The 18,478-nt window shown below is 46.3% G+C and overlaps 1 protein-coding gene across 3 annotated transcripts in view; it reads left to right on the forward strand.

Moving 5' to 3' along the window:
- robo1 (roundabout, axon guidance receptor, homolog 1 (Drosophila)) overlaps positions 1-18,478 on the forward strand; it is a 164,228-nt gene that overhangs the window by 4,689 nt on the left and 141,061 nt on the right. For all 3 annotated transcript variants that reach the window (XM_088300858.1, XM_088300853.1, XM_088300857.1), the window contains exon 2: positions 6,035-6,159. In XM_088300858.1, the coding sequence (XP_088156984.1) occupies positions 6,035-6,159 (125 nt within the window). The remainder of the gene's footprint in view (positions 1-6,034; positions 6,160-18,478) is intronic.

Raw genomic sequence — 18,478 nt, forward strand, 5'->3', positions numbered from 1 at the left:
TGACGGAAGACGTTTCACGAGATGGCGAGTGAAAAATGGACAAAATCATCTGGCGCGCTCGTTAGCTTGGGGAGCTATTTAGCTTGTGTCACCTTCATGTTTAGCAGCTAGCTCGATAGCCGAGGGAGATACAGATGTTAGCATCTGCGGCTAATTTGCTCATGAGAGGTTGGTTAACAACTTTCAAATGGAAAAAAAAAAGGCAAAATGAACCTTGTGTATTTTGGTTTTCATCCTGCAAGCATGTTAGCATTTAAGCTCATGCTAACTCAAACAAACTGACCGCGCCTCGTACACTTTATTTTTTTTTTGAATATTCTCCGGTATTTTGGAACTACTTCGCTTGGCTTTCCATTTGAAACAAAAAATGTTATTTGTGTCTCTTGGTGAGTGAAGCTTCTCACTTTGAGTTACGGGAAATTTGTTTGCTATTATTTTGTCTTTCTTCTGGCTGCTTGCATTATTTAGCAGCTTTTAAATTCCGAACACAGCTTGCGTCCCGGCGGGGGGACTTGAGGCATTGAGCTGTTTACCCGATGGTGTTTTTCATCCTTATTTCTTGATTTTTTTTTTTTTCTTTTTTTGAAGGATCGCTCTTTGCTTCTTGCTGAAACCATTCAACAATATACATCCACGTGCCGTGCTTTCAAATTCCATCCGCATCTTGCTTGCTTTTGATGTCTGCCGCTGCACCTGAGATGTTTCTTGTCGTCGCGAATAGATGCGTCGTTCGCGCGCCGTCGACAAAACGTCGTCATCGTCAAGGTCACGCTGGCCACTTTCGGATGCGGCGTTCGCATTCGTTCTGGCGCCGCGTCAAGTTTATGCATCCTCAGCAGTCGCCGCCACAGATCAAAACACGCGAGTCTTGTTCATCGGGGCAGAAAAAATCCAACCGAGAAGGAGCAGCACAACCAATTGGATTGGAGCATTAAATCAGGACGCACGAGCAGCATCGGTGTTTACATTCCATTGTTTTTTTTATTTTTTCAAGTACTACTTTTCCTTATTTAAAACACAACCATGAGTTTGTCGGCTGGAACAAAAGAATGACATTTCCATTCATTTTCATAGGTGAAAGGTGATTTGAGTTCCAAGCAGAACAAACCACAGTCGACTCATATCTTAAGGCGCCAAAAAAAATGTTTTTTTTTATTACCCCCCCGCCCCAAAAATATCTGCCTTTTTTTTTTTTGTTACATTGAACAAATACAAAAGGACAGTATTGCGCAACAATTTATTGCGAGCATTTAGCGACCAATAAATGTTTTTATATTAATTGTATAGTTTTTAATTAGTTGCCTGGTTAATCGTTTATCGGAATCTAATTTCTGCCAAATTTGAGAATTGGCATGGGCCTAAAAGAGGAATCCCTCGCCTCATTTCAAGCCAGGCCGATTCCCTGCTGTGTCCTTCAGACCGCCAAACCTGTAGATGATCGCCATTTGATGAATTCTGGCTCGTTGAGCGCAAATGAACACGTTTGACCATTCTTGGAGGAGCGAACGTTGCGCACATGAATATTCCGTCCTCGTCCCGGTTGGCGCCTCGCTCCAGCTCCAAAGTTGCAGGCAAGGTCCAATTTACGGCGGTAAACAAACAAAGCGGCGGTGGGCGGCCTCGGCGAATTGCCAATTTGACTTTCTCGCTTTTGCGCTTGAGCGGAGGGCCGACGCGATGGGAAATAAAAAGTTTGGCGTGGGAGGGACGTCGGCGTGCGTCGTTTTGAATTTCCGACGGCAAATAAAACCGAAAAAGCTCTCCGGATCGAGATGGGCTGGATTGGGTCGGCGGTCCCGTGTCGTGCAAATGAGCCGGCCATCGACGAAGCGAGCGCGGATTTTGCCGTGACCTGCCGTCAGATTTAAAGATCAAGAGATTTACGATCTCTTGGCGTTAGTGAAAGCAAACGCCGAGGCCGTCCCGTTGCCGAGTCGCGTCTCTCAAACCGACCCCAACTGAGTGTACACGAGCAATTAAAAAGTCACTTTTCCGTACTCCGGGATGTCCTCTTTAATTGGCGCAAAAGCAGCGCGCTACTTGCTGTCTGTCACAATGCTAATTAACGGCAACGTTTCCTTTTTTTTTTTTTTTTGCATCCATTTTTAATTAAGCGTAAGTACATTGCACGCTCATTAGATGAACGCGCTTATTTGGAATGGAAAAGCGATCCGCTCTGCTCAGGAATGCTAATTAACCGCAGAGATAGCGAAAGCATTCATGCTCTGTATTTGGCGACAAGTACAGATTTTCAACATTGAACGACTTAAAGGTCATAAAAAAAATAAATAAATGAAATCTGGTCAAGCTGGTTTAATTGGTCTGCCGCTTTCTCATGAATATTCAGCACCAACGTAGACCGTCAATACTTTATTTATCGGCCTCTTCGCTGACAATCGCACTCGGATTTTATGGTTTCATGGAAAATGATTGCGGGCAAAAATGTTGCTTGTGAAGTCTCCAATTTTGATACGGCTTCTCCATTGTGGCGAGTTGGTCCATTTGTTGTGGCCAACTATCATTTTTTTTTGTAATGTTCCACGACTGCCGCGTGCGTGGCGGGCCTCATATTGATCGTTAATTTACGATGCTTGCTTTTTATCATTTTTTTTTTATGTCTTCAAATGACTCCAAGACTCAATCCAAAATGTGCGATGGCGTGAAGACGCAAAAAGCGAGCCGCCACATAACGAGCGACCACTGTTTGTAATTGTGTGTCGATAGCGCCCGGTTAGCGGTTAGCGGCTAACGCGCCGACGCTCGCCTGCTGCGTTTGTTGAAGCGCAGCTCTTCTCACACAACAAACCGGGAGACTTCTCGTTATCTTTTTTTTTTTCCGTTTTTTTTTCTCCCTCCCACCGTCTCGACTCGGCCGCGGTCGTCTTTGCTTCCCCTCGCACGCGCTTCATATCTCATATCGCTCGTTTGATCCTTGTTGGCGAATTGCCGGAGCGTGAGAGTGTGCCTCTTGGAGTTGACAGAAGGCGGCGTCGGCGGAGGGGAAGCTTTTTATTTTTATTTTTGAAGGGAAACGATTGCCACGTGCTCATTTACGCTTGAGGATGCAGATGAAGTAATTTGTGACTCCATAATTGGTGTCTTCTGGCCGTCGGCCGTAGAAATGGCGTGCAAGTCATCTCAAAATAATCCGAAAAAAACAAAAAACGCCGCGACTCACTGTGAGCTCCAAAGTCGATGTCGTAAAAAGAGATAAGATGAACAATTCTTCAAGTGTGGCACCGTTCCAGTTCATGTCCTGTCACTTTGGAGGGCAAAACAAGATTATTTGGCGTGACAAAAACGTTCAAAATGACGACAAAACAAATTTAAACTTGAACGGCATCTCATGACACAATTGGAAAAGAAAAGCTCTCATGCACTCCTGAAACCTCTCACATATTCTGTTGAAATGTTTTCAAAACGCAAATTGTAAGAAGCTACTGAAACTCCAAACTTTGTCAACACAAAACGCTCTCATGGACCGCACGACGGAAACACTCTCACACGGTCGTCGGGGTTAGCGACTCACATCGGGGTTTCAAATTCGGATTGCAGGCGTGCGTTTGATTGAAGTTTCCAGCGAGGGTCGGGTTTTCGTCGAAGCTCGCATGTGCTTGTCGTCATCGGAGGAAGTCACGTGATGGATGCTGCGTGTTTTGCGTGTGCGTCGACGCTAAACGTGCCATAACAAGACCGCCCCGCCAACATCAAAGAATCATCCATCTGTCGCGTTTGCAGACATCGGCCGTTTATTCCCATCCAGCCGGACTCCTCCCAGAACAGGCGGCGGCGCGCTCGATGGGAGCCACTTAAGGCGCCGCTCGCTCGCTCGCTCGGGCGCCGCTCGCTCGCTCATCCATCACTGCCCGACGCCGTCCCCGCGGGAAATAATCGCCTTTTAATTCATCACGGATTACGCTGGTCGCAAGACGGATGGCCGCGGGGACGGACGGCGTCCCAACGTCTCGCCTCACAAGCAAGCTTTGGGTTTCAAATTAGGATCTCAAAGTTTGCAATTTCCAGATTGGGTTGCGTTTCGAACAAGGATTAGCGTTTCAAGGCGTGTGTAGGGCTTTTAATTTGGATTCAAAGTCACAGTTTGGCTTTCAAGACAAGGTTGGAGTTTTTCAACCGGGCTTAGGGTTCAAATGTACTGTCTGAAGTGAAAGTTGAATTTTCAAATGAGGTTTTGAAGTTAAATGCTCAGGTTTCAATCCAGGTTTCGCGTATTACACCCGAGTTTTTCCAAATAGGATCCAAAGACAATGTTGGGGTTTCAAACAAGATTTCGGGTTTCGATCTAGGATTTGAAGACCGTTTTTCGGGTTTCTGGTTCGTATTCCCCCCGTTCCGCACCGTGACCTTCTGACCTTCTGACCTGCACCCTAACTCTCATCTCTTGAGTTTCCAACGCAAACCCGCCTGCAACGGAATTGTCGTGGTCCTCTCCCGCCTGGTAATTGGATATTTATCAGATGGCCTGCCCCGGCAGCCCGCAGCGTTTTATCTGCCGGGATTATCGAGTCAAAACGGCAAGTCTTTGGACTCGAGTTCTGTCGGCGCAACATTTGATTTGTCAGCGGCCGTCTTGACGCCACTCGGTGCGAATGAGATTGGATGCAAAGGCATTGGGCGCCAATGACGTACTGCGACGTCTTACCTCTGATAGACGACCTCGGCAAAAAGACTTTGATTTGTTAGCGCGGGGGGAGAAAGAAAGAAAGAAAGAAAGAGGGGCCACCGATAAGATGGGAGGGAAAGGTAACCGATTGAGAATGTGCTGGTGCTCTCTCTCGCTCTCTCGTAGAAAGTATGTTTTGCACTTTGCTCTTTCTTGCATTGATCCCAAAAGCGGGTCCCGGTTGGACTTGGGAGCCAAAAATGTATGCAAGAAACAAAAGGAAAAGAAGAAATCTGCCGACTTTCTACCGCATCCAAAATGCCATTCCACTTGCAGAATATGCAATCGAAGAGCACGTCACGCATGGGCGAGGAAATCATCGCGCATATCCAAATGGGGTGGGGGGGGGGGTGGGGGGCGGGGGCACGACGCAGGCGAGGGGGCGGCTGCGTGTAATCAAACGCAGGTGAACAGGTTGTTCCGCAGATGGCTGAGCCGCAGAATTATTTGGGCTGCTTGCCGTCGACGCGCCGCCTTTGTCTCGTCGTACACGCCAGCGGACGCCTGACACCTTCCGGATCTCCATGCGATGCTTTTTCACAGCTTTTACCGCAGCTCGCGGACCTCGCGTGTGTGTGTGTGTGTAAGGCGCAAATATTGGAGAGGGTGGACGGAAGAAGATGGTGTTGCGTTCAAGAACGCGTCGTCCGACATAAGACGAGGCCTGAAACCAAGATGAGGTCAAGACTTTTGTGTTCCGATTGTACCGATCTTACGTTGGCGTCTTCAAAGACAACCAGAACGGTCCGGTTGCCCAAAATTCCAAGAATTTGCTCGATAAAGTGTCCGTGCGGATGGACAACAAATAAAGATGAATTGAGTTCACCAACCCCAGGTTATCGCACATTTATGTTTCTGTCCCGCCTTCTGACCTTTTCCGCTGGAAACGCTTCGCGCGTTGCCGGCCACGAACAAGGTCCGACGTGGCTCCAATCCGAAAATCTGGCGGGTTTCGCTTCTTTGAAACGTGTCTCTCGTCGGGTTTTGGTCAGCACCTTTTGTCGTCGTGTCCCGATGTGCCTCGTTGGCATTCGATTGCCACTGTTTATTTTGTCGCCGTTGGTTTTGAAAGCCGGTTTGCCCGGCGGCGAGAGTGGAGGACTCGAGTGCGGGCCATCGATGAAACGGAGTAGAAGCGTCGACATGTTGAGCTCAACGAGAAAGAAAATCGCATCAAATACATTTTAAAGTAACAAAAACTCAGACGTGACAAATAGACGAAAGAAAAAATAGAGACCCGATGTCATGAATTTAATGTAATTGTTTGATTCTAAATTCAAAGAGCCGAACCTTGAACTGGACCAGCGAGCGGCGTCGCTGACTGGCTGTTTTTATTTTTTTTTGTCTCATCAGACCCATGCTCAGGGATGGCGACAAAGTGAGCGGCGGCATGCGTGTTCGGCGGCCGAGGGCCACGCCCCTCCTGGTGATGGTCCTGCTCGAGCTGGCGTGCTGTCAGGAGGCTCCCTTAGTCGCAGGTAAGACCGCCGCCGCCATCTTGCTTGGCCTCCATTTGGGCTTTCGTACGTGAGCTTGTCTGACTGTCAAGAGCGCCACCCGGTGGCTGCCTCAACACAACTTGTCCCGTTTTGATTTTGCAATCCGACGCTCGGCTCTCGAAGGCCGTGTTGTTATTCAAATGTTCCGCACCTGCTTTTTTTTTTTTTGCTCACGTTTAATTGCAACGCAGTCGGCATTCTTGCGTCGTGTGGACGTGAACTCTTGACCTTGGGGCGGTTTGTGGAATCTGAACTGAAACCCGAACACTACTTGAAACACTTAGGAGCCTTGTCTGAAAACCTAAAGCCCCAATTTCAATTGTTAACCCTAATTTGAAGCTTGAAGCCCCAAAACCCGAACGCTTGTCTGAAAATGGAACCCGTTTTGAAACCCTAACCGTATCTGATGCTTGAAGTTCTTAGGAGGTGTCTGCAAACCTTACCCCGACACGAAAGCCCACTTTTAAACCCTAACCTCATTTGAAGGCTGACCCTTGTCGAGAACGCTAACCCTGGCATGAAATGTTCCGTTTGTCGGAACACCAGCTCTTGTGTCAAAACCCGACTTTTTCTCAAAGCCTGACCCTGGCATGAGGCCGGACTTTGAACCCCTAACCTTTTTTTGAAAGGCGACTTTGACACAAAACTTGACTTTGAATGACAAACCGTTTTCTGAAAAAGCAACAATGCCACAACTATGGCGGACCCTTTCTTGAAAGCCAAATTTTGGCTTGAAACTTCAACTTTTGTCTGGCAAATTAACACCAGAAGGAACTGGTCCTACTTTGAAACTGAAACTTTATTTCGCAGCACAACTCAGGCTTGAAAACCCAATCGAAGCTTTAATTGACGTTTGGCGGCCCTAATTTGAGTTTGTGTTGCAATTTCCACTGATATGAACTCCGATATTGAACACACTTTTGCCTTCGCTAACATCTTAAGAATCCGACGTCGACCTTCACGGCCAACTGTCGCGTCGGCTTTGAAATCGGCACGTCGGACTGGAAAATGACTGACAAACACACCGCAAAGGTGGACCCACTTTGTGGGCCTGCGTGTGGTGTAGTACCCCTCCAAGCCAGCGGCGGCGCTAGTCATTGCATCGCCTTTGACGGCCGTCTTTCGTGACTGTGAGTGATTACATCATCTTCTGTCCGTCGAGACGACGTGAAAATGAGCTCATTTAGTTCTTGAGTCCGCTTGTCCGCTTTGGTCACTTCTCGTTCTAGCCGACGACACGCTCCGATTCGCTAGCCGACCGCCAATCGCGGCGCTCATTTAACCCGTCGAGCCCGACCCGATTGTCCGTGTTGCACACGCCCCGACGACGACTTTGTGTCGCGACCGTCGCCTTCACGCAAAACTGCTGCTGTTGCGTCATTGTTGCACCGCCACTGGAACATCTCGGAAGAAGATTTCAATTCCAGTTTCTGACTTGCCCGCTTGTTCCTTCTTAGCCAAGCTAATTTACAAAACCTCCCAAAAAGCCATGAACTTAATTCCCTTTAAAAAAAATTCCTCGCGTCGACTTCGTGTGACAGTAAGATTGCATCGCTTGGCGCTCGCTATTCGGCGTGCTCCCTCGCCTCAGGGTGATTAAATATGTGCCGGCCGCGAGAGCCTCCAATTACACCCCAGCCTCACTGACCTTTTTAAATTAGGGAGCCGGCGGGTGAAGGGATGTGCGTCCGCTGGGCCGCCGTCCTTCCAAATGTTCCGTCAGAACCGGCTTTGACACGTTGGACCGTCTTGAGACAAGTTGAAAAGACGGAGCCGCTCAAGTGCCGCGTCACGTTAACGCCGACGGGACGTCTTGCGTCTCGACGGCTCGGGTCTCCTTGCCGAGTCGGCGCTCTCATCGCCGCCGATAGCTGAAGGTCGGCGACTGCGGATCCAATTTGAAGCGAAAGCCAGAAAAATGAAGCATGAACGTTGGCCTTTTGGCATCCTGGGACATTTTTCAAGGCGGGACTGCAAAGCAATCGAGTAGCGCGCTTGGCAAAAACCGCACGAAAGCTTTTAACCGATGAAAGCGTCCAATTGAAATATGGCTCCAAAAGGTTCTTCATGTTGTGCCGCACGCTGCAAAAAGCGCCACCACGTCAACGTTGGAGTTTAAGGGAGAGGGTTCTTTCTCTGGCGCTGAGATCGCCGAGGTGGTTTTGACATTTGTCGGAGGGAGGCTCCAGTCAGTGGATGATCGCCGCTCAAGTTTTTGAGACATTGCGATCGGCAGACGGGTGTGCAGAAAGGGACAGCGGAAGAATGGCATTTCAAAGAGGTTGCGGTTGGGCCTTGGCCGGAAAATGCAGGCTTGCGATCTGCCGAAGATCCCGGCTGCTCTTCTCGGTCGGACGAGAAGCTCGCTCCGAGAAAAGATGAGATGAGATGGCCGCTCAGAACGCCTCGTGGACGTCTCCCTGGCGAGGAGTCCCGGGCGGTTGGCGCGTCCCACCGGAGAGGAGACGGCAGGTGTCGTCATTGCGGACGCTGACTTTTTTTTTTTCTTTTATTAGAAAACAAGCAATCTGTCAGCCTACCCGCTTTTGGCACAAAATGTGTCCTGGCCCGGCAATAATCTTATTGTTTATCGCATCCAACAATTTCCCGTGAGTGGCGTCGGCTGAGGCGGAGAAGGGGGGGGGGGCTCTTATCGTCTTCCAGCCTGCCGCCATTTAATTACACGGAGGGGCCACACTCCATCTGCCCCCAGGCCTCCATTTAATGATGCCGAATCCACTCCGGGAGCGCCTGCCATTTTTTTTTTTTTCGAGTCATTATTCAGACACTCCTCAGTACGTCCAAGGATGTCTCTGCTGGCGCGCTTTTCTTACGTTTTTCATATTTTGCTTTAAGGCTCAAAAGTGGAGGTCCTGAGCAGGAGCGCCTTTGGCTAAAAACGAAGCTTCAAATGTGATTTCACCTTCAGCTCCTCCCGGGATGGTTTGTTTCATATGGCGAGCGCGTTATTGACAAAATAAGTGCAAACTAAACAAAACCTTCCAAAAGTAGCAAAATCTTGTGCTCTTCTCATGCAATTTTCCTTCAAATTAAAACGCGGCACTCTCCTTTCCGTCCTCGGATCTTGCATGAATAAAACAATGAATAATGCCATTAAATGTGACATTATTGCTCTTAAATGCAACGAATGACATTTAAATTGAAATGCTGCGCCGTGCACGGGCGCCGCAGTTTATTGATTTCCATGGAGACGCGACACGGGCACCTCTGTATCTCTTAACCCCGATTCTCATTCAGTCAGTCCCCCCCGCTCTCACCCACACACACACACGTGCACACACCTACCAGCCCCCTCAACGCGCACGCACACGCCATCCCCTTGAGGGCTTTGAGCTGTGGGACTGCTGCAGCAGTGTCATCCCACAAATGAATTTCTCTCCACATCCCTCTCTCCATTAAAGACGGCCTTTGTGTTGTCGCACTTTGAGCGCACACCCCCACGCACACGCACACGCACACGCACACGCACTGCATCCAATTGGTGTCCAGGAACTATGTTGAAAGATTTCCAGTAAGTTTAGCCTGGGTTGTAAGTGGAGAGTGACTTTCCAAACTATTTGTGTACGCCATGTTTTGGGAGATTTGAATTGGCTTAAGTGTTTTGAGGTTGTGGTTAAAAGGTTTCATATTGGTTCATGATTCTCAAAGTGTGATGTTTTGCGGAATGTGAAGACGAAAATTGCGGTTGCTTACAATAATGTAAAAATAATGCTGTGAGTGGCCGGGAACGATTCCAAATATTTTTCTTGTGTTATTGGTCAATGCCTACGTCATCTGTTACTTTTACGCGTTATTAACTCCTTTAGAGTGTTAAAAAGAAGACTTGAGAACAAGTCTAATAATTCCCTCGGGCACACATGACCGAAAGTGTAAAACTCTGCCTAAAAAGTGTGGCTGCGGCTTATATTCGGGTGCGTCTTATAGTCCTGAAAATACGGTGACCAATCAAAAGTGTTGAAAATGGCTTGCTCTCTAAAACATTGCAAACGTTGATCTGCTTTTTATGGTTTGCAAAAAAGTGACCATTTTGGATGTGCGAGGATTTTGGTGTATGAAATTCTGAATCGTCGCACCTCCAACATTGAACATTTTTCAACATTTTACGTAATTTGTATCATTTGCCCACAGTTGTGGGGGAAATTCACCATTTTGTGACTTAGGAGGTTTCCGTTGGACACCAGCGAGATTCGAAGCAACCTTCTGACTTGACCCTCGTTTAGTTCCTTTTCGTTATTGATTGACGCGACAGGCGGAGACAAAGGAAGGTGTTTTTTTTTTTTTCTTTTTTTCCCCCACACAGCGCTCACATCATCTCTCAAGCGTCCTTTCTCATGCAAAAATGCCGGCCGGCACACGGGGCTAGCGAGGCGGCGCCGAGAATTACAGACAAAGTCTTCAGATTGACAAATGAAAGCGCTTAAATAGCCTCCGTTTAAAAGCGGCCACGTTCCAGAATAGACGGATCATCTCCAATATCTCAAAAGCCAAGAGTGGAAACGGAGCTCACAGAAAGGGCCACGCACGGAATGTAAATGGCCGACGGCACGCTTGAAAGTTGAAATTCAATCGGACGTCGAGATGAAGCACAAAACCTTTTCGGCCCCATTTGCATCCGAATGGCCTTCGACCGCGACCCAAACAAACTTTTCACTTGCGGATCCTTTTAAGAGCCGAGGTCAAAACCTCCAATTATGTTTGCATGTTTGTGTGCCGTTTAAAAGGGAGAGGCCACTTTTTAAAGTCCTCGCGTCAACATTTTGCCGAGAAAGTCGCCTGTTGGGGGAGAAAGCGTGCGCTCTGATATGTTAAAATAAAAAAAAAAAACTTTTTGGATTTGTCACAGATGCGGCAATTAACAACAAATGCATATTCAAATGGATTGATTTTCAATTTTGGTCATCGATTAATCGTTTCGGGCCCTAAAATTCTACAAATGAATTCCAGCGTCTTGACAGTAAATATTCTCAGATTTCTTTCATCTTCGATGAAAGCAGACTGCTTGCTTGTTATTGTGTTGAATCCACAGAAGACATTTCCAAACGAGTGCTTTTACTTTGAAAAAAAAGTTATCGATAATGTCGCCTATTTGCTCTCTTTGCGAACTAAACCTGCAACAAATTTTCTGCTGGGGCAGTTAAAAAGTTTCTTTTCAAATAAAAATTCATCAAAAATACTCCACCAATTATTGATCATTGAATTTTTTTTTCCAGATTCTTGCTTTACCCCCCCCCTCTTATAAATGGCATGGATTAAATTTAAAAGAAAAATCTTCACGAATGATTCCATTCAAATGCATTACACGTGATTCCGCCGGCTCACTGCCACTTTGCGTTTCGGAAATCAACAGAAGCACTTGAAATATCCCATCAGGTGAGAAAATAGTCACGTCCGTCCGTCCGTCTGGGCCAAAACTGGTTTAATCTCATGCAAATTTCCTCTCCGACAAGCGGGACAAAAGCCAGGCGAGGAGTGTTTGCCTTCGCCTTGATTGTCTCGTTAAACTGAAGCGTTTTCCTGCCGGAGCCCGAGGGGCCCGCCTGCATCACGTTTTGCATCAAATTGTCTTTCAAAGCCACGAGAGCTCTTCGCCGGCTCACTTTTTTCTCGATTTGCTTGATTTTGTTTATTTTGTGTCCTTCCCAGATCGAACGTGCCGCGCATTCTTATTCTGGACTCCACTTAAATCCCGATTAAAAATGCAACGTTAATGTTCAGATTGGCAGTCATCATCGAACGAGGCATGTTGTGGCGACGGTCAGCAGCATTTGCGCTTGAACTGAATTTGTGTCGGCCTGACTTGGGTGCAGGCGGTGTCGCTTAATTCCGTTCCCGTTCCAAAACTGTTTAATTGTGAGAATCATTGGAGACTTTTTCCAAACTATCGAACCCATCTGACATTATTCATCAACAAGACGTACCGACTAGCCATCTAGTGGTTCGTGGAGGAATAACACCCAAAATATTGGCGCCAAATATTCTTTTCGTCGAAACACGACACTCTGATTAATTTTGCGGAAAACGTGTTGAGCAGCAAAATCACCCGTTTTTCGCCATCGCGGTGGGCGGCCATTTTGTCACGTCTGTCGACTGAAAGTGACATCACCGTTGGGCAGGGCTTTGATAACGACCAATCACGGCTCACCTGTTTTTTTTCAGGCTGAGCCGTGATTGGCCGTTATCTCAGCTCTGAACAACTCTGTCATTTTCAGTCGACGGACGTCACAAAATGGCCGCCCTCTGAGATGGACAAAAAGGGGGATTTTGTTGGCAAACTCAAATTCCACCAACGCAATATTCATCAGAATGGGGGCCTGCGTAAAACATATTTTTCTTAAGACATATTTGGGGTTGACTTCCCCTTTAAGAACACATTTTTAATCTTTGGCCTTTTGTGTACATCACTTTTTATGCGGCCACGGTTGTGTTCCAAGCGCCCGATCTATAAAGTGTTTGAGTTGCTGAAGAAAAACAAGTAACGCAAATGCAGCAAATTTGCCACCTTTCCATGTTGAAGTTTTGAATACTTTCCCGTGTTTGGGAGAACTTTCCAACTCGGGAGTTTTGGAGCTGCGTTTGTGACGACACATAAATCCAAGTCAGAAAACGAAAAGCAGCAATAATTGTTTTGTGGTATTGCCTCATTGTTTGAGTGCAAAGCCGTCTTTATGAGAACTTTCCAACTCGGGGTTGTTTCGTGAAACGATGTCATGTACGAAACATCCAGATCGGTTTTTTTTTGTGTTTTTTTTCTGGAATCCGCCTTTGGACTTGTTCCTGTGTCCTCCCGTGTGAAAGCTTGCCGGTGTGTTTGCCCAAACTTTTGCCGAGGTGTCTGCTCCGCGTGTTTGCGCTGTCAAATATTCATGCCAGCCGCGCCTCCAAAGGCAGGAGGTCAGAAGTATCGCAGGACAGCAGACGTGCTAAATTATGGAGCAGCTTGCACAAACTTAAACAGCATTCTCTCTCTCTCTCGCTCGCTCTCTGTGAAGATCACGCCGGGCCATACTCACTTTTCCACTTCCTTTCCCATTTGCCGGAAACGATAACTCCGTCGTAACTCAACTCAACAGGAGTGTCTGATAGGAGTCGGAAATATATTGTGTTTTTTTTTTTTCCATTGATTTCTTTTTTATTTTTAGGAAATGAAATGCGACCATTTTATGAGTTTCTCTTATCTGCTCTTAATGTCGCTGCTGTCCTAATCTCCTCTGCCGCTGCACGTGTCACGCTTTGGATAAGCAATGTGTTGGGCTGGACGTCGGGAGATTACCGCAGCTGAAGAATGTTCCTGTTCCTGCTTCAATTGAACGGCCAGAGAGGAAAGATGGGAAATGAAATCAAATACTTTGCACTCCGAGAAGTGGCGGGCCGCAAAAGTCGCATGGCAAAAAAGTGCGCCGCCAGTGGAAAATAGACCAAAAGTGTGCCGAGAACCACAGAACAGGAAGTGGAACCTCCGTGCGCTGTACCACCAATACAAATTCTTGCAGTGACTTTGAGGTATGAGTGACCCAACTGTCAGCAGCCTCTTATAAAAAGCGGCATCAAGGACTACGCTCCGTTTGAATTTTCTTGAAAACAAAGCTTCAAATCGTTATTGCCTGAACATGATCGCAAAACTCAACTGACATGCTAGCAGCTAGCATTGATCATTTCAGTTTAAGAAGCGTGGAGATGGATAAAATAACAAATACTCACTGGCATAGATTCTTTATCCTCAACTCAAGAGTTGTCCCAATCCGAACGTGCGATGGCAAAATTGGCGCAGATGTCCTTTTCAGCTCATCCATGTTGGCATTTCTGAATTTTCTTCAAGTCCAAAGTGGAGAATAAAATATTTGAGGCAATTTGGGTCTGCTCTTTTTTTCATCATTTATGGGAAAGCGATTAAGAACCGGGCAGATACTTCAAAACAAAAGATTGGGTCGTTTTGGGAGCACCAAAAAACAAAAAAAAAATGTTGATTGGGGAATCTCTGCTACACAAAAATGTCTTGCTGAGTCATTTTGCCGACGCACAATTAAGCAATCAATTAGCGAAACGAAGCAAACGCAAACATGCTTAGCACGAAGCCAAAATCATCCGCGACTAATGAGCGAGCACACCAAGCCAAATGACTTTGAAGCGCTAACGCGATTATTAAGTGCGAGTGATGTACACAAAAGACGAGCGGCAAATTGATGTCGGGGACAAAAAGGAGCCGCGCGCCGCCCGCGCCGCCGTATAATGACAGCAAAGCGCTGACGAGGGAGCCGGGTGATCAGTCGCCAGCGACCGGGTGGCCGTCACGGTGGCTCAAGGGTGCCGGGAGGATGGCGGGCAGGCGGCCCTTGGAAAGATGAGAGGGAAGGGGGGGGGGGCGTTTGGGCCTCACACGGCGTCAACGCGAGACGTCCAGGAAGAAGTGGGACGAATATTTATGGAGCTTGTTTCAAATGCGCAGATCATTTGGAGATTAGGAGAAAAATTAGGTGCTTCGAGGGTCTCTTCCTTTTCATAATTCATACTCGATTTCAAATCAAAGCCAATGAACTTGAAATTTGATTTCATTCTTCTTCTGGTCTATTCATCACGGAATGCTTTGTGTCCTGAATACTTTATAGAAATGCTAATTGAAAATAAATCCAGTCGGGCTCTGAGAGCTGAAGACTCGCGTCTTTTCATCGGAGCCCGGGTTTAAAAGCAAACGAGGTGAAGCGGCATTTAACGGTGATGCTGCACTCAACCAAAAATGGTAGCCTTTTTTTTTTTTTTTCAATCCACATGATGTATGTCGGTTAGGGCCCTCCCTGCGTGGCGTCGCATCCTTATCACCGCCTCCTATCAGCGCGGCAATAACATAATTGACGGCATGCCACGCCCGAGTCCACTTGATGGCTGCTCTTTGAGGACTCGCAGTCCACATAATTTTCCCACTAATGGCCTGCGAGGACTGGATTAAAATGCAAACAATTATTTGCATACATTTATCTGTCATTATTTCTTGTGAATTATGGTGCGGCGCGATGTACCGAGGCTCACGAGCTTTAAATTAAATACACTCAAATAAAGTGACATTCTCGGGAAAATATCGAATGAGAAAAATAAATACACAAAATGCGGCGTCCTCAAAAGAACCCAGACTGGGTCATTTTGTTGCTGGCTTGGCAATTCGAAGGGCTTATATGTTGTTTTGATTTTTCATCCAACAAAACAATTTGAGACTTTCTTTTGCCGATGGTTTGTCACGTGTGGCGTCGCCGCCTGAATACCTGCTGCCTCATTTTGGCTGCGTAACACATCAGGCATAAAAAGGAAGGAAGGACACTGAGCTACCGCTAAGGTCAAGTGCCATTTTTAATTGCGTGTGTATCCAGTAAAACGCCTCCATCGCCTGACCCAGGTTTGCTGTCCCGTTATTTTGTGGATTCTATTTTTTGGGATACAGTTCATAACTCTCACGTCCAATTTTTGTTTATTTTGGCTGTTATTGCTCCATGAGCCACTAGATGGCGGCACACTATTTTCTTTGTAAATTTGAAAGGAGAATCCGATACGATCCACATTTATTGAGGTAGCAGCTGTAAGAATTGAAAAAAGTATTTCAGCTCGGCCCAGTTTTGATCAAATAGTTTTTTAAGCCGACTGAAAGTGACGGACGGCTGCAAGCTCGTTTTCTTTCATAGTTTCTACGTCTCTTGGCGTCATTATTGATGTATGATGTCAGATGAGTTTGATAGTTTGGAAAAAGTCTTGAATGACATTTAAAACGTGTGTGTGTGTGTTGACCCTTTCAACTAATTGTTGACCAACCTGATCGAGACGTTTAAGAAAAAAGTCCAAATCTAAAATGCCTTTTTTTTTTTTTTTTTTTAGAAAGAAAGAAAAAAGTTATATTTTGGATGTCATGTGATGATCGCAACACGCCAACAACATATGCACCGTTTTCCAACAACTGAATTTGTTCTGAAAGCCCAATTTCCTTGAGCGGACGTTGAGCGCTTTGAGTTTTCCTCCAGCCAGTCTGCAAAGCGTCCCGACTGACTGCGCTGATATCGCGCCTCCCTTTTTGTGCCAAGGCCGCCACGACTTGGACTTCCTGCGTGGGCAAAGTGCTGACTTGATGTTCGGAGAGCCTCGCGGCCCGTCGGCACGCTGCCGAGTCGGAACTTTTGCGTTCAAGAGCGCGTGCTTCGGTCTCTCTTTCATGACTTTTTGTAGGCCCTCCAAGCGCTCAGATGGATTTTTGAGATGGCTTATTTATGATCTGGCACACAACGTTCTCATAAACATAAATCCACCTGCATGCTAAATTCATAATTCATATCTCTTCACTGTTTTTTATTGCACGGGAAGCTGTGATGCTTGTGCCAAGAGTGTCTGTCGCTGTAAAAATGGTTTGTTTGCCAGAGGAAAGAAGTCATATTTGAGCAAAAGTATTTCATTTTGTTTTATTAAAATTGTATTATTATCATATTTTTTCTCATATTTAAGAATACACAAAAAGTCATCCTTTGGTGAAAATGTGATTTTATATTCTGAAGGAAAATAGTCAGTCTTAAAGAAGAAAATAAACTTGCATCTTCCCAATCAAAACCGACTTTCCAATTCTAAACAACCAAAGTTGTCATTTTTGAGAGAATATTTTTTTTTTTTAATTTTGAGAAAAAGAAAAAGATATTGGTGGCAAAAGTCATATCCCAAACATCTGACTTTTGAACCCAAAATATTTTTCTCTTCTGGGGAAACACTCCAAACACAAATCCATTTGTATATATAGATTTTTTTCTACTAAAAAGAAATATCCAAGAATAAAGGCTAATTATTTTAATTATTCTTTTTTTAATAAGATACATTGTGATCCCATCATAAAAAAATCAAGTCTGAGTTTCAATTGTAATTTGTTTCAAGACGCACTAAATTTCCATCCAATAAAAAGGCCTCCAACTGGCTTGAGCGTTTTCCGATGTGACATTTAAGATAACAAACGTGGCTTTGCTCTCTTTTGAACAGCTCGCCAATTACAGTCTTTAACTAGCCCGTTAATGACGGATTTAACGCCCGTCTTTGAATTTTATGGCGGCCATTTACATGGATGGCGAAAAAGGCGTCGGCGGCTGAAGATGTTTGCTTTTTAATTGTCTCCTGAAAGGCGACTCAATGATCATTGAAAGCGGCGAGCGTCAGGGACCGCGTGGCGCTCGGCAGGGTCGCGTCAAGGTGACTATGTCATCGCCGTCTCGCCCGTCGGCGCTAATTTATACCTTTGATTTCTTTATTCAATCGCTTTACTGGAGCCGGCGAGCGCTATTCCCCGAAGAAGCTCGCCGATCGATGGCCAACCGGCTGACGCGGCGCTAGCGAGTGCCAAGCGGCTTAAGCGCTGATGTGGCGATTAATAAGCCACATGCTGCTTCACCATGTCAGAGACGGTCATGAAACGACGACGCAAATTATTTGTCACGTCAAGGTATCGTGGAATGTCCAACGACGTCTCCGGATGCTGAGAATTGTTGCCTGCCGTGAAAGCCACCGGCGGGATGGCGTCCGTCTTTTCAGCTTCATGCGTGAGCACGCGCCTCGGCTTTGACGTTTCCGGGTGGTTTCCGCGGCCGATCGTGCGCCATTCGAGTTGTCACGCACACCAATCCGATTGTGGCTTTTAGCGTCTTAGCGCACGTTAGCGAGTTCCGACTGACTCGTTCTGGTTGACCAAAGCACGGCGAGAAAGACCTTTCTCGTTGGATGCGATCGACTCTCGGCGATTGATCCAAGCTTTTATCGCGTTTGTCCTTTCGTGCTGCGGATCGTCCGATAGATGCTGACGTGATGGGTGGGCGGCGACCTACTAAATTATCACAAGTTGATTTGTGTTTGGGTGCTTTTTGTTGACTTTTTTAAGAAGGGTTTTTTTTTTTTTTCAAAGGGACTTCCCAAGCTCTCGTATTGTTGAGCTGAGTTTTGGGTTTTGTGAAAAAAATGATCCGAAAATAGATCTGAGACGTCTGCTTCAAATGAAAATGTCAAACTTCCTTTGGCTACTTCTGATACAAACGGCAAGCAAATTTCTTTCAAATTGCTTTGGGGGCTGAATTTATTTTTTTGGGTCACAACTGAGCTAACTGACTAACTTTTTTTTGCGGTCGTTATGGTTGACATGTCTACCAAATCTCGAGGTGCTTCGTGGCGACGATTTACAATTTTGCGCGTAAACATAACGGTTTTACATCCACACATTTGAACTCGTATAGCTTTTTACTCCCCATCTCCAAATTCCATGGCAGCTCTTTCTGTTTCT

This window comes from Idiotropiscis lumnitzeri, chromosome 7 (genome assembly GCF_059441095.1).
Source record: "Idiotropiscis lumnitzeri isolate Australia: NSW breed Sydney's pygmy pipehorse chromosome 7, RoL_Ilum_1.0, whole genome shotgun sequence".
NCBI classification, from domain to species: domain Eukaryota; kingdom Metazoa; phylum Chordata; class Actinopteri; order Syngnathiformes; family Syngnathidae; genus Idiotropiscis; species Idiotropiscis lumnitzeri.